This window comes from Falco punctatus, assembly GCF_963210335.1.
Source record: "Falco punctatus genome assembly, chromosome: Z".
NCBI lineage: Eukaryota > Metazoa > Chordata > Aves > Falconiformes > Falconidae > Falco > Falco punctatus.
The window spans coordinates 78,570,698-78,583,446 of record NC_137586.1 but is presented as its reverse complement, the minus strand read 5'-3'; the positions used below and the strand labels follow the sequence as shown (position 1 = coordinate 78,583,446).

The 12,749-nt window shown below is 42.3% G+C and overlaps 1 protein-coding gene across 2 annotated transcripts in view; it reads right to left on the bottom strand.

Moving 5' to 3' along the window:
* ARB2A (ARB2 cotranscriptional regulator A) overlaps positions 1 to 12,749 on the bottom strand; it is a 270,189-nt gene that overhangs the window by 63,594 nt on the left and 193,846 nt on the right. For both annotated transcript variants that reach the window (XM_080372365.1, XM_080372366.1), the window contains one exon: positions 10,793 to 10,877. In XM_080372365.1, coding sequence (XP_080228491.1) covers positions 10,793 to 10,877 — 85 coding nt within the window. The remainder of the gene's footprint in view (positions 1 to 10,792; positions 10,878 to 12,749) is intronic.

Genomic DNA, 12,749 nt, shown 5'->3' with positions numbered 1-12,749 from the left:
TGATGTACCAGGTCCCATCTCTATAGATGTTCTGGCTTCACAGAGCTGCTGAGGATGAAACACAGAAAATGTTCTCTAAAATTACTAACAGTAATGTGCATACAACTTGGAATATGCATACAACGTGGAATACAAAGACAAATATTCAAGCTCAATCCCACAAAGTACTTAATTAAAACTTAACTGAGACCCAGGAAAAAAGTTTCACTATTGCTGGACTGGAGCCTGTAGGTTTTTGAGAGGTGATGAAAGGACAGACTATGGCTTTCTCTTCCACCCTATGGAAGACACATTTTAACCCTGCTTTAACCCACCAGTTAAACAGTGAGGAGCAAGGTGTACTATCTGATGCAACGTTGCCTATGTGTATTGAGAGGCTGGGAAGACATTGGGTGTAAAAAGGTGACGATAAGCAACTATGTAAGGAAAGCTTTTGCTGCCATCACAAAAAGCACGAGGAGATGGAAAAACTGCTATTTCTGCTATTTCTGCTATGGCACATTCTGACATGCCCTGGAGGAAAAAGTTGATCTGAGTCCCACACTCACAGAATCATAGACTTGTTCAGGTTGGGAAAGACCTTTCAGATCATTGAGTCCAGCTGTTAACCCAGGACTGCTAAGCCCACCACTAAACCGTATGCCACATCTACACGTCTTTTAAACACCCCGAGGGATGGTGACTCCACCACCTCCCTGGGCAGCCTGTGCCAACGCTTAAGAACCACTTTGGTGAAGATATCTTTCCTAAAACTCAAGCTAAACCTCCCCTGGTGCAACTTGAGGCTGTTTCCTCTTGTCCTGTCACTTGTTACTTGGGAGAGGAGACTGACCCCCACCTCATTACAACCTGCTCTCAGGCAGTTGTAGAGAGCAGTAAGGTCCCCCCTGAGCCTCCTCCTCTCCAGACTAAACACCCCCCAGTTCCCTCAGCTGCTCCTCATCAGACTTGTGCTCCAGAGCCATCACCAGCTTCATTGCTCTTCTTGTTCTAGTTTCCCCCCTTCAACAGGCAAAACTAGAGCAGACTGAACTAAATAATAACTTAATTATATGTAACACAGTCTTTTTAAAGTGTCAGTCTAATCTGTCACTTGGAAATCTGCAGTAAAGTTGCATTTGTCTATTCAAACATGAACGTGTTCACTATTTGTTGCACTGCCATTGTGCCTCTAAGTGCCGTACGGAGCTAAGGAGTATTTTAACAACAGGACCATGCAGAAGACTGGCTAAGCAATACCTGTTCTGGCATCTGGCATCTGCACAGGCTGAGAAGAAGCACCAGCACTGAACAAAAAGACCCTGGATTCAAGAGTTTGCGATTGCACATTAGAGTAAGGCTTCAGCCAACATGTAGACAGATATGGATACAGAAAGCACTAACGAGACAGCATTAAGCAGTATCAGAAGCAATGGTCACAGCAGTCTAACTGTTGTCAAACACTTTGTAGGAAATATCTGGCTGTAATAACTTACATTATTCATTATTACCACAATCAAAGACAGCCTCAGGGACTCTGAGGCAAGCATACATCACTCTAACTAGTTCACTGTACTCTAAAAAAATGCAATGATAAATAGATATGTTTGAGCACAAGAATAATTTTTGATGAAATGGTTTCTCTAATATCAATACTGACTCAAACACATGTAACAATTTGTAGAATGGTACATGAATATGAGTGTTTTGTTCTAAAAAATAACAGTACTGGTGGTATATCGAACACCTAGCTGGTCGTATAAAGAGTTATAAAAACGCATTATAAAACTGAAATTCTTATAAAATCTAACTCTGTGACAGCAGCAACATCTGGTAATTCAAGCAAACACTTTTAAATTCACATTGTCATATTTACTTTTGAGGCTCTGGCATTCTGGAACAGAATCTGCAATATCATTTAACAGGTCTTTACAGATTTTTTCCTTTCCAAAGCACTGTGAAGCTAAACTACTCAAAACACGACATCGGCGCTCTCATCCAGCTAGGTATTATACATTAAATGGAAAGCTGCCTGCAACACCTGAGGCTGAGCACGAGACTAAAAGCAGAGCGCCTTTGAAGAGTCGGGAGTAGGTAAAAAGCTACTTCCACGCTAAGAAGACTTTAGTTAAAGTTGGACTTAGTGCAGCAGCTGCCCGAGCTGTGGCTCAGACAGGCTGATGTTTCAAAGTTTTTGCAATAATTTCCAGCCCCCAACAGACAATGTACAGCAGCAGAAATGGAAGCACAGGACCAACACGTGCAGCATGTAAGGATGTTGACGAAGCAACATCAACACTGCAGATTCCTGCATTCCTCCATCAGTGCTATGAATGCTGCAAATACGTTAAAAGGAATTAATATGCAGCTAAACACAAAAGCCTGCCACCTTGACAAAATGCTGCGGCGTTTAATCTTTTCTCCTAAGTGCAAAGCTTTTACTGACAGCACTACATGCTCATGAAGACATGAAATGCAAAGAGGTTTACAGTAAACACTGATTACTGTAATCTTAATCTCCATGAATGTCTAGTGAATGCAGAAATAACGCGTTTAGCAAAATAGGTAAATTGCCTAATATGCCTTATTGTAAAAAGTGTGTTGTTTTGTACTTATTTCTTACATTGCTGGAGCTATTGGACATCTACCCCTGGTCTCAAAATACCAGTGTCAGAAAAGAGCCCAGCATGGTCTTCACCAAATTGATTAAAGAGCAAAAAATGAGAAGCATTGGTAAACTGGGCTAAAAGCTGCTAAGGGGATGAGCGAGGTATTGTCTCAGTGCTTAATACAGTTTATGGTTGTTTCTGCCTTGTTTGTTATGAGCAAGACACATGGACTGGAAGCGTACAGTGGTGCAAAGAAGGCTGAGGAAGCAAAGCGGGAAGAAATAAGTTGGTCCTTTCCTATGCCTGTTATGAGCCTCACTCATGCAATTACCCCTGCACACAGACCCTGCCGTGCTGCCCAGCTCATTTAACCTCAGTGGAGATCCTCCTGTTTGAACCCCAGGATCTGCTCAGCATGGGGTCATGTGCAGCTAGATGAGGCTCTTCTATGGCAATACACAACTGAACTCCTAAGACAGCAGGCAGATCCACCTGTTAGGCAATCCCAATAAAAACTGCTGCCTCCGTCATCTAACGGGTAATTCGTGATTTCCCCAGTACCAACACGAGCTTTGCAACAAGGGCTTTATCTGATGAGCCAGCGTGAGCATGTGTGGGGGCTGGGCTGCACGCCCGCTCTTCCAGGGAAAGGCTCGCTGTGCAAGTGATGTGCTCGCTTTCTTGGATCAGTGCTTTTAAGCAGATCTAACAGTCCAGAATAACTTTACTTAAATTTACTGTAGCCCCATGGAAGGATTATTGATGCTATTCTATTACTTAGCACAAAGCGGCAGTCTCGAGGGTACTGTTTAGTACCATATTCTTGTCTTGATATTAAATCAAGCTATGCCAAGGACTCAAAACCAGCAGGTAACAAGCTTCTCCCTGTTTTTCACTGAGCTCTGCAGAATCTCATTTTTCATTTGGTTTGAACTGCAAGCCTCTTATGTGCATACAGAAAAATCTCTCACCCCCCCTCAAGCCTTAAAGTACGTAGTGTGTGTTTAACACATGCAGGAACGCTTCTGGCTGTGTTTTTTCCAAGAGGCTCAATGGATGACAACCCAGCTCCTTGTTGGGACAAACTCCATCAGAAACCACCATCAGCCCCCCTTCCCCTCTCCCAGCTGAAAGGATCTGAAAAGGCAAAGCAGGAAAACAACCACTTTCTGAACCTCTGTGCAGTGTGAAGGACCTCATTCTGGTGATGGCACACGCAAAGCTGAGTGTTTTCCCTGAGCTCGGACAACTACCACTATCTCTACTCCATGCTCACTCATGTTCAGACTTGAACCCAACACAACCGTCCAGCACACCACACGGATACCGCATGACTCTGTGGGAGTTAGGGCAAGTGTACCAAGAAACCCCCCACAACTGTACATGAATATTAATTACCATGACCATGGTTTCTTTAATGACATGTATTGGAGCTTATGGAAGGTTGGACACAGTCCTGGGCAACTGGCTCCAGGTGGCCCTGCTTGAGCAGGATTTGGACCAGATGATCTCCAGAGGTCCTTTCACACCTCAACTATTCCATGAAGCCATTTTCCCCTTTTATTAATTTATCTATAAAAGCCTCAAACACTTGCAGTAGGCTGTTAGAAACAATATTAATGATCTTTTTCAGAACTCTGAAGTTAAAAAAAAAAAAAAAAGCATAAAGCTGTGCTTGACTTATCTAAATGAAGTAAAATGTTTTATATATGGTGCAGAGTCAAGTTTGATGCGTGGTACCAGGAAATATGTGAGGATTCACTCAGATACCATTCAGAGTGCCACCGGCACGGGTCATACCTGTCTCTCAAAATCAAGAGTTTGTTTTTCTTCTGCCACCCTGAAATTACTTTATTCAGCTACATGAATTCATTCTTGCACTCTTTTCCTTATTACAGAGACATATATTCAAGTCTAGGCTCTTCCATGAATAGAGCTTTTCTTGATTACTGTCAACGTTTCATTCCATTGTGTTATCCTGTTTGTCTTTTGATGTTATAATTTCCTTATTTTACAATGTTTTAACTACATTGGCTGCAACTGTTAAAAGAATAACTAGTGATTTTGGGGGTCAACTAGAAAGGCTTTAAAAGGATTTGATTAGGTAATTAATTTTACTAACGTTACAATAACTTCTTTTTATTTGATTATGTAAATTAGTGTTGTTGCACATCCACTTTGGCAAAATACTGCAATGTTTAATCTTCTCTCCTAAATAAAAAGCATCCACTGGCAAACGCATGAGCTAAGGAATGTATCTTATCCAAACGCTAAGGTGGTCCTTATAAGGCACCCCAAAATACTTGTATTCAGGAAAACACAGGCCACGTTTACCTGGCAAAATTTACTATAATGCTTTTCCTTAGGTAACGTTCACACCACTAGCCTGGAATCAAAGTCATTTAATCCCTCAACAGCAACAGAGATGGACACAGATCCATGGATCTGCTTTCTCCCATCCTCGCTTTCAGCTGTTCCCACCCAGTAGCTGTTCCAGTAGGATGGCTTCCCAAGGGCTTGTGAACTCCCTGCTCCAGAACTAGGAGAAATGTTCTAAGGTCTCAGAGACATCAAGAGAACCACAGCTGTGGTTAGCAGCAACACAACACAACCTGTCACTGAAATGTCTATCACATTGTCTGCGCCAAATTACAAGCTCGCCTCCAATCTCCTAACCAGTAGGACTCCCTCCCACACCTGCTCCATTCTCTGTGATGATTTTAATGTACAGACTGCTTTTAAAGTCTTCACCTTTCTCCACCCTACATTTGTTTACATCTTAGATAGGAAATGGATCCATTTCCTCTAAGACAGAGGACAGGTCTTCTTGTTTGACTCCAATAGGCAGGTAGATTAAGACTGAGGCAGAAGATGACCTCAGGTCTAACACAGGTCCTTAATGAGGGCTGAAAGGGAAGAGACATTTTAAACACAGAGTGAAGGCAAGAGACTGACAGAGGGCTCCTCCAGGCCAATGAGATGACAGTGCCGTAGCTGAGGATCTTACCTGTGCAAAGCTCCAAAGCTGGAAACCAGAGGGGGCTGTGAGCCAGAGAATCACAGAATGGTTTGGGTCGGAAGAGACCTTGAACATCATCTAGTTCCCACCCCCTGCCCCGGGCAGGGCCCCCTCCCCCCCAGCCCAGGCTGCTCCCAGCCCCGTCCAGCCTGGCCTTGAGCCCTGCCAGGGATGGGGCACCCACAGCTGCTCTGGGCAGCCTGGGCCAGCGCCTCACTGCCCTCACAGGGGAGAATTTCTTCCTGATATCTAATTTAAATTTACCTTTTATCAGTTTAAAGCCATTCCCCCCTTGTCCTTTCCCTACATGCCCTTGTAAAATGTCCCTCTGCACCTTTCTTGTAGGCCCTCGTTAGGGACCCAAAGGCTGCGATAAGGAGTCTTCTTCAGACTGAACAACCACAGCTCTCTCAGCCTGTCTTCACAGGAGAGGTGCTCCAGCCCTGTGATCACCATCGTGGCCTCCTCTGGACTTGATCTGACAGGTCCATGTCCTCCTTATGCTGGGGGCCCCAGAGCTGAATGCAATATTCCAGGCATTCTCATAAGAGGAGAGCAGAGTGGGACAATCACCTCCCTTGACCTGCTGGCCATGCTTCTTCTGATGCAGACCAGGATTTGGTTGGCTCCCTGGGATGCAAACACACATTGCTGGGTCATGCTGAACTCCTCATCAATCAACACTGCAAGTCCTTCTTCTCAGGGCTGCTCTCAATCCATTCTCTGCCCAGCCTGTATCTGTGCTTGGGAGTCCCCCAACCCACGTGCAGGATCTTGCACTTGACGTTTTTGAACTTCATGAGGTTCACACAGGCCCACCTCTCAAGCCTGTCAAGGTCCCTCTGAACAGCATACCTTCCTCCAGCATGCTGACCCTACCACTCAGCTTGGAGTCACTGGCAAACTTGCTGAGGGTGCACTTGATCCCACTGCCCATGTTGGTGACATAAACAGTGCTGGTCCCAATACCGACCTCTAAGGAACGCCACTTGTCACTGGTCTCCACTTGGACATGAAGCTGTTGACTGCAAGTGTCTTGAGTGCCAATCACCCAGCCAATTCCTTATCCACTGAATGGTCCACCTGTCAAATCCATGACTCTCCCATTTAGAGACAAGGTTGTCATGCTGGACAGCGTTAAAAACTTTGCACAAGTCCAGGTAGATGACTTCAGTTGCTTTTCCCTTATCCATTGATGCTGTAACCTTGTTGTAGAAGGCCACCAAATTTGTCAGGTACAATTTGCCCTTAGCGAAGCCATGTTGGCTGTCACCAATCACCTCCTTATTTTCCATGTGCCTTGGCATAGTTTCTAGGTGGATCTGCTCCATGATCTTGCTGGCACAGAGGTGAGATTGGCTACCCTGTAGTTCCCTGGGTCTTACTTGTTTTCCTTTTTAAAAATGGGAATTATGTTTCCCCTTTCCCAGTCAGTGGGAGCTTCACCAGACTGCTGTGACTTCTCAGATATGATGGACAGTGGCTTAGCAACTTCATCTGCTAGTTCCCTTAGGACCCACGGATGCATCTCATCAAGCCCCAAGGACTTGTGCACCTTCAGGTTCCTTAGATGATCTCAAACCTGATCTTCTCCTACAGAGGGTGGCTCTTTGTTCTCCCAGTCCCTGCCTTTGCCTTTGGCAACTTGGGTGGTGTGGCTGCAGCACTTCTGGTGAAGACTGAGGCAAAAAGGTTATTGAGTACTTCAGCCTCCTCCATATCCCAGGTAACCAGGTCTCCTGTTTACTTCCACAGAGGGCACACACTTCCCTCAGCCTTCCTTTTTATCACTGACATACCTATAGAAGCTTTTCTTGTTGTCCCTGATGTCCCTGGCCTGATTTAATTCTGTCAGGGCTTTTGCTTTCCTAACCTGATCCCTGGAGACTTGGACAATGTCTCTGTATTCCTCCCAGGCTACTTGTCCTTGCTTCCACCCTCTGTAGGCTTCCTTTCCACGTCTGAGTTTGTCCAGGAGCTCCTTGTTCACCCATGCAGCCTTCTGGTGCTTTTGCCCTTCCTCTTTGTTGGGACGCATCACTCCTGAGCTTGGAGGAGGTGATCCTTGAATATCAACAAGATGCCCTGGGCCCTTCAGCTCTCCAGCGCTTTACCTCATGGGACTCTACCAAGCAGATCCCTGAAGAGGCCAAACTCTGCTCTCCTGAAGAAGGGGCAGAGGGGAACGGTGCTGGGCAACCCTGCCTGGTAGCTAATAAATGATAGAGAGGAGTGGACTCTTCTCTCGTAAGGAAGGATGCTTTATTCTAGTTGGAAGAACATGGGAAGGGTAATGAGATGGTTGGTATTGGACACATAGCCTCCACAGGAGCTCCAGGTCTGATGGAAGCTGTCTGACCTGGGAGATAAGCCTCTCAACACTGCATGGGAGGCTTTTTAGGATTACATATACCACACAGGACAACTGTGTTAAATGGGAAGTTTTAAGAGGACAATCCCTTTGGTGTGATGATAACCTGTTGCAGGAAGACAAACTGACCCAATCAGATCCTTGAGATGCGGAGGAAAGACCATGAAGGCGGGACCCTTGCAGCACCCCACCTCTTGCCACAAGGGCAGAGAACAGAATTATTGTGGCTTGCTTCTTCTGCGTTGTTGTTGTTCTCATGCCCACAACTTCCAATTATTAAAGTGTATTCATTCCTTTTTGTAACTGAGTCAGACGTGAATCAATTACGGCAAACATTTTAATTACTTAATAATGCTCTAATCAAAAGCTTTAACAACGTTATCTGGAAATGCAAGTTGTTTTGCCAGTCTGACGGCCGTTTATTTCTCTCTAGTGATTTTTACATGAAATGCCAGCAATAGACTGTGACATAATCTGAAGTAGGCAATGCTCACAAACAACCTGGGGTTGCCTGTAAATCCCAATACGCTGAAAAGACTGAATATCAGACCCTCGTTGGAAAAGCTGGCTCATGAGAGGTGACCAAGAGGCAGCTATTCCTGAACCTCCTCCTCAGTGCAAACACACAGAGAAGGCTGGGTTCCAAGCAGAAAAGGGAATCTTCCTGCTGCAAAAGGTTTATTTTAAAAAGTCTCCTCACATTGCTCTGATCGCTTTCGCTGTCATTTCATTTCATTGAAATACCAAGGGCAATGCTGCCAGTATTTGAGTGTGGGCTCTTTCAGTACTGCAATTCTCATGAAATCAGTGAAATAAAATCTCTCACATTAAATACTAATGCTCCTACATCTAGTAGCATTTCATAAATTTATTACAGATTACCCTAATGCAGGCTTATGCCATTGTGCATGCAAACACAGGGTAAGAACTATTCACCTATTCCTCTGTAAATGCCTTACAGTTGTCCATATAAGACATAAATACAACAAATATAAACAAAAACGTATGAGCAAATTGATAATTCAGCAGCAGTCACATAAAGCTATGCTATTTTAAACTGTCCTTCTATTACAAAGAAACAGCCTGGAATTGGTTAGCTTCCATTTAAATTGTCCAAAATCTCTGACAAGAACTTCTAAAACATCAGTGATCTTAATCTAGTGCCATTGTATGTATGCATGAAATACAAACAGCCAACTTTTACCGGCTGAAATCCTACCACATTTAAATTTATTCTCCTGCCAAAGATGTCAGTGTAGCTGGCAGTTCGTTAAGTGGAGTATAGACTTTATGTCCACTCTGACCCATCCTCAAGAGATATGTGAAACTAAGACTCACACCCCTATTAAAGTCTCAGTCTGTTTTTCAAATAACACTTAGGATTTCTTTTGTAGGATACCTTTGACATTACCTCCATAGGATGAATACAAAGAAAAAGAACAGAAGCTCAGATGGAGGATTTTCAGGGCTGGCAAGCGTACCGTAAATACTGACTGGTTGCTGTCCAAGCCCCTCTCTACCTGACTGAAATGACCTCTGTAACATGCACTCTTGCACCACAGCAACGCAGACGTCAGGGATCGGAAGTTAATCCTGTTTTAAAGAATTCCATCCCTGCGCAGTATTTGTCTTTTAAACTGCAGTACTCTCCCCTAATGGAGCAAAAATTTGGCAAATGAACACTGAACCTACAAAAATTTTAGTAATGTATCATCTCTCTAAGCACTAAAGAGCAACGTCAATGCCATTGCACTGCGCCTGCACAGAGCTGACGATCTGGATGGTTAGATCCCAACCCATAACAGAAATGTGATTACAGGTCTCTGGTTGTTGTGAGCTCTCCAACGAAGTACCACTAAATTTTCCAAGCCTTAAAAATACCCTGCAGTAAACTAAATTTCATCTGCAAGGTTAGGTCTCATTAACAACCTCACAAATCCAGACAGATATGAATCTCCAACTTGTCAAACGAACAACTGCGTCTCACAGAGCAAGGTCAAATACTGTTCCAGCTTTTAAATTAATATTGTATAGGCTGTGTCTTCCTTTGAACCTGATTTTGTATTCTACAGAAATATGCTACCTATGGCTTTTAGGAAATCTGATAATCAAACATGAAAGTTCTGTAACAGCTTTATGTATTTTAGATTACTTTCCTACAGAGATTGGAGATTTTCCTGTTACATTGACAACTATGTCTACTTTCTGGCGTTATTACATGTTAACATAAGTCTCTGAGTATTATTCTACGTGCTCCTTGTGATTTACGATTCATTAATGAAAAAGTGTAGCTGAGTATTTCCAAAACAACAGAAATCTCGCATCAACATTCTAGGACACTGTAAATAACTTGATACATTAGCCAGACTTATGCTGATCAGGATTTGGGAAAGTGCCTTATTTCACTTAGCTGCACCTTTCATTAACGTACTTCTTTAACACCTTCTTGCTTACATAGAGTTAGGTATTTATTCAAGCATTTATAATAAATTTCCCAGTTTTCATCATTGCTATTATTTTTAAGCTTCTACCTATAATGCCAGCAATTACTTAAGGCCAAAGAGAAATGAAGACTAGAAAAACATACACTACAAGCAGAGAACTTAAATCCCACGTGAAGCAAAAAAAATTTAAAAAATTAACAGTGGGCTCCACAAAATAGAAGCAGCTGCATGCTTTCAACCATATCTTGCCACAGAAGGGTTATTCTGAAATATATATTCTGAAAATGCATTCAGAACCAACTGCGTTTTTAAATAAACAAGCCACTCCACTGAACGCTTGCAGTGGGTTGACGCAAACAAACCAACATACCTGCAGACACGCGCGGGCAGTCGGGCAGCATGGACTCTACCGACGTGTCCAGGGGCTCAGAGCTGGACACCCAGTTACAGCAGTTCTGTAAGAGCAGGCAGACAATCTTGGGGTAAGCCAAAAACTCTTTACAGCAATAAATAGAGACTTCATAAGTAAGGACAAATCACATCAAAAGGACAAGGATCACATCAAAATACTCAATGCTAATTTACACAGCAGTCCCAACAGGGACTGGAAGGTGCACACACCACACCCGCTTACGCATGCTAACTGGAGATGACATACTGTACTTTCATACAAAATAAGTAAAAAGAGTAAGACTGTACTTCAGGAGATTTGTAATGTGCTTAAATAGCATGTCTTTAAGTGCTGCTTCGAGTGCCGGTGGACTTAAGTAGGTGCTTGGACCAATGGGTGCCTGAATTACCCACTGCACATTTCAAACTACTGCACGTTTTAAGCTCTTCCTTTCTGTAGTTGTTAAATATGTGTTGATACAAACACTGAGCCTGCTCGCTTGCCAACAATAAGAAACCAGAATTTTTCAGGGGGGTTTGGTGGAGTACACTGTGGAAAGAGTGGTTGCAAAATCACAAAACAACGGATTAAACTGAATAAAAGACATCAAGATAGCAAACTGATATTAAAATAGTTGGAAATATAGCTGAGATGAATTGCATATGAAGATTTAAAAATGTAAATACTGGTCTTTGGGGATTTATGTTCAGGAAGTGTTTATATTTATCTTTTACTCTTGAACCTCTGAGTAGGATGAATTTACCATGGATTTTTTTAATGTTTTGCTCCAAATGCTATCTATTCAGAGAAGCATATGAATTAAAGTATTAAATAATATGCTTTTAATAAAATATGCTGAAACGACACCAAATCTACTGAATTGAAAATTTAATTATAAAGCAACTACATTTTTAATAGGATTGCCAGCTGAATTACAAGATCTACAGGGCTCCCCTTATTACAAGTTTTCCCTTTCTGAAAACCTGATTAACTTCATTAAGGGGAAAAGGAAAAAAAACCCCAAAACCACATAACTTTTTGGAAAGACCCAAGGAATTTTCAGACAGATTTCTATAAAATCATCCCATCAATCATGATTGTAAAAATGGACGATTGCTATTCTGGTAAACAAGCATGTATTGTGTATTTGTAGATGCTTGCTGCCCTAGTTGTGCACCATGGAGTCCGTCCTCACTATGGAAAGATCCTTGACTGGTAGATCAAGTGTCTTATTGTATTTCCTTAATTCATTCTGTCTGGAAGAAGATGTCAGCTGTGTTGCAGTGAGGAGAGAATTTCAAAGGCTTCAGTCCCCACCAATAAAGGGCCAGGAATGGCTTTTGAATAGATTTGTCAAGGCAACCCTACTGTTCTGGGACCAGGGAGAGCAGGAACAACATAAAGGAAGGGTTGCTGTATGAGATTAGAAAGTGAAGTTCACAAAGCATGGCAGATTTTTGTAAGAAACAGTAGATCAATGAAACTATTGAACTCGATGGAAAAAAAAAAAAAAAAGAAAACAAACACACTACCCAGTAATGTAACTTTTTTAGTAAAAAATGGTTAAAATGGAAGTATTTCACAAAGGCTTTAAGGTTTAAAGTAGTAAAGCATTATACATTTTACAATTTGCATGTATAATTTTAATTAACAGCTGAATGTGAAATTGCAACTGTAAGATGGTAGAAATTATAAAAGAAATAGAATTTTTATGAAGTATTACATTCATTTGAAATAAGTAAAATTAATATTAACTACTGATAGAACACTACATCAGAGAGCTGGAGATAATACAGAAGATTAGCACACAATTAACCAGCTTTTATATACAATGTGACACTTGCCTGTAAGAAATAAGTATTCTCGAAAGCAGTGTCAAGATATGTAAATGGATGATTTGTTTTATCATTCATCACAGCTCCTAATAAATTCAAAA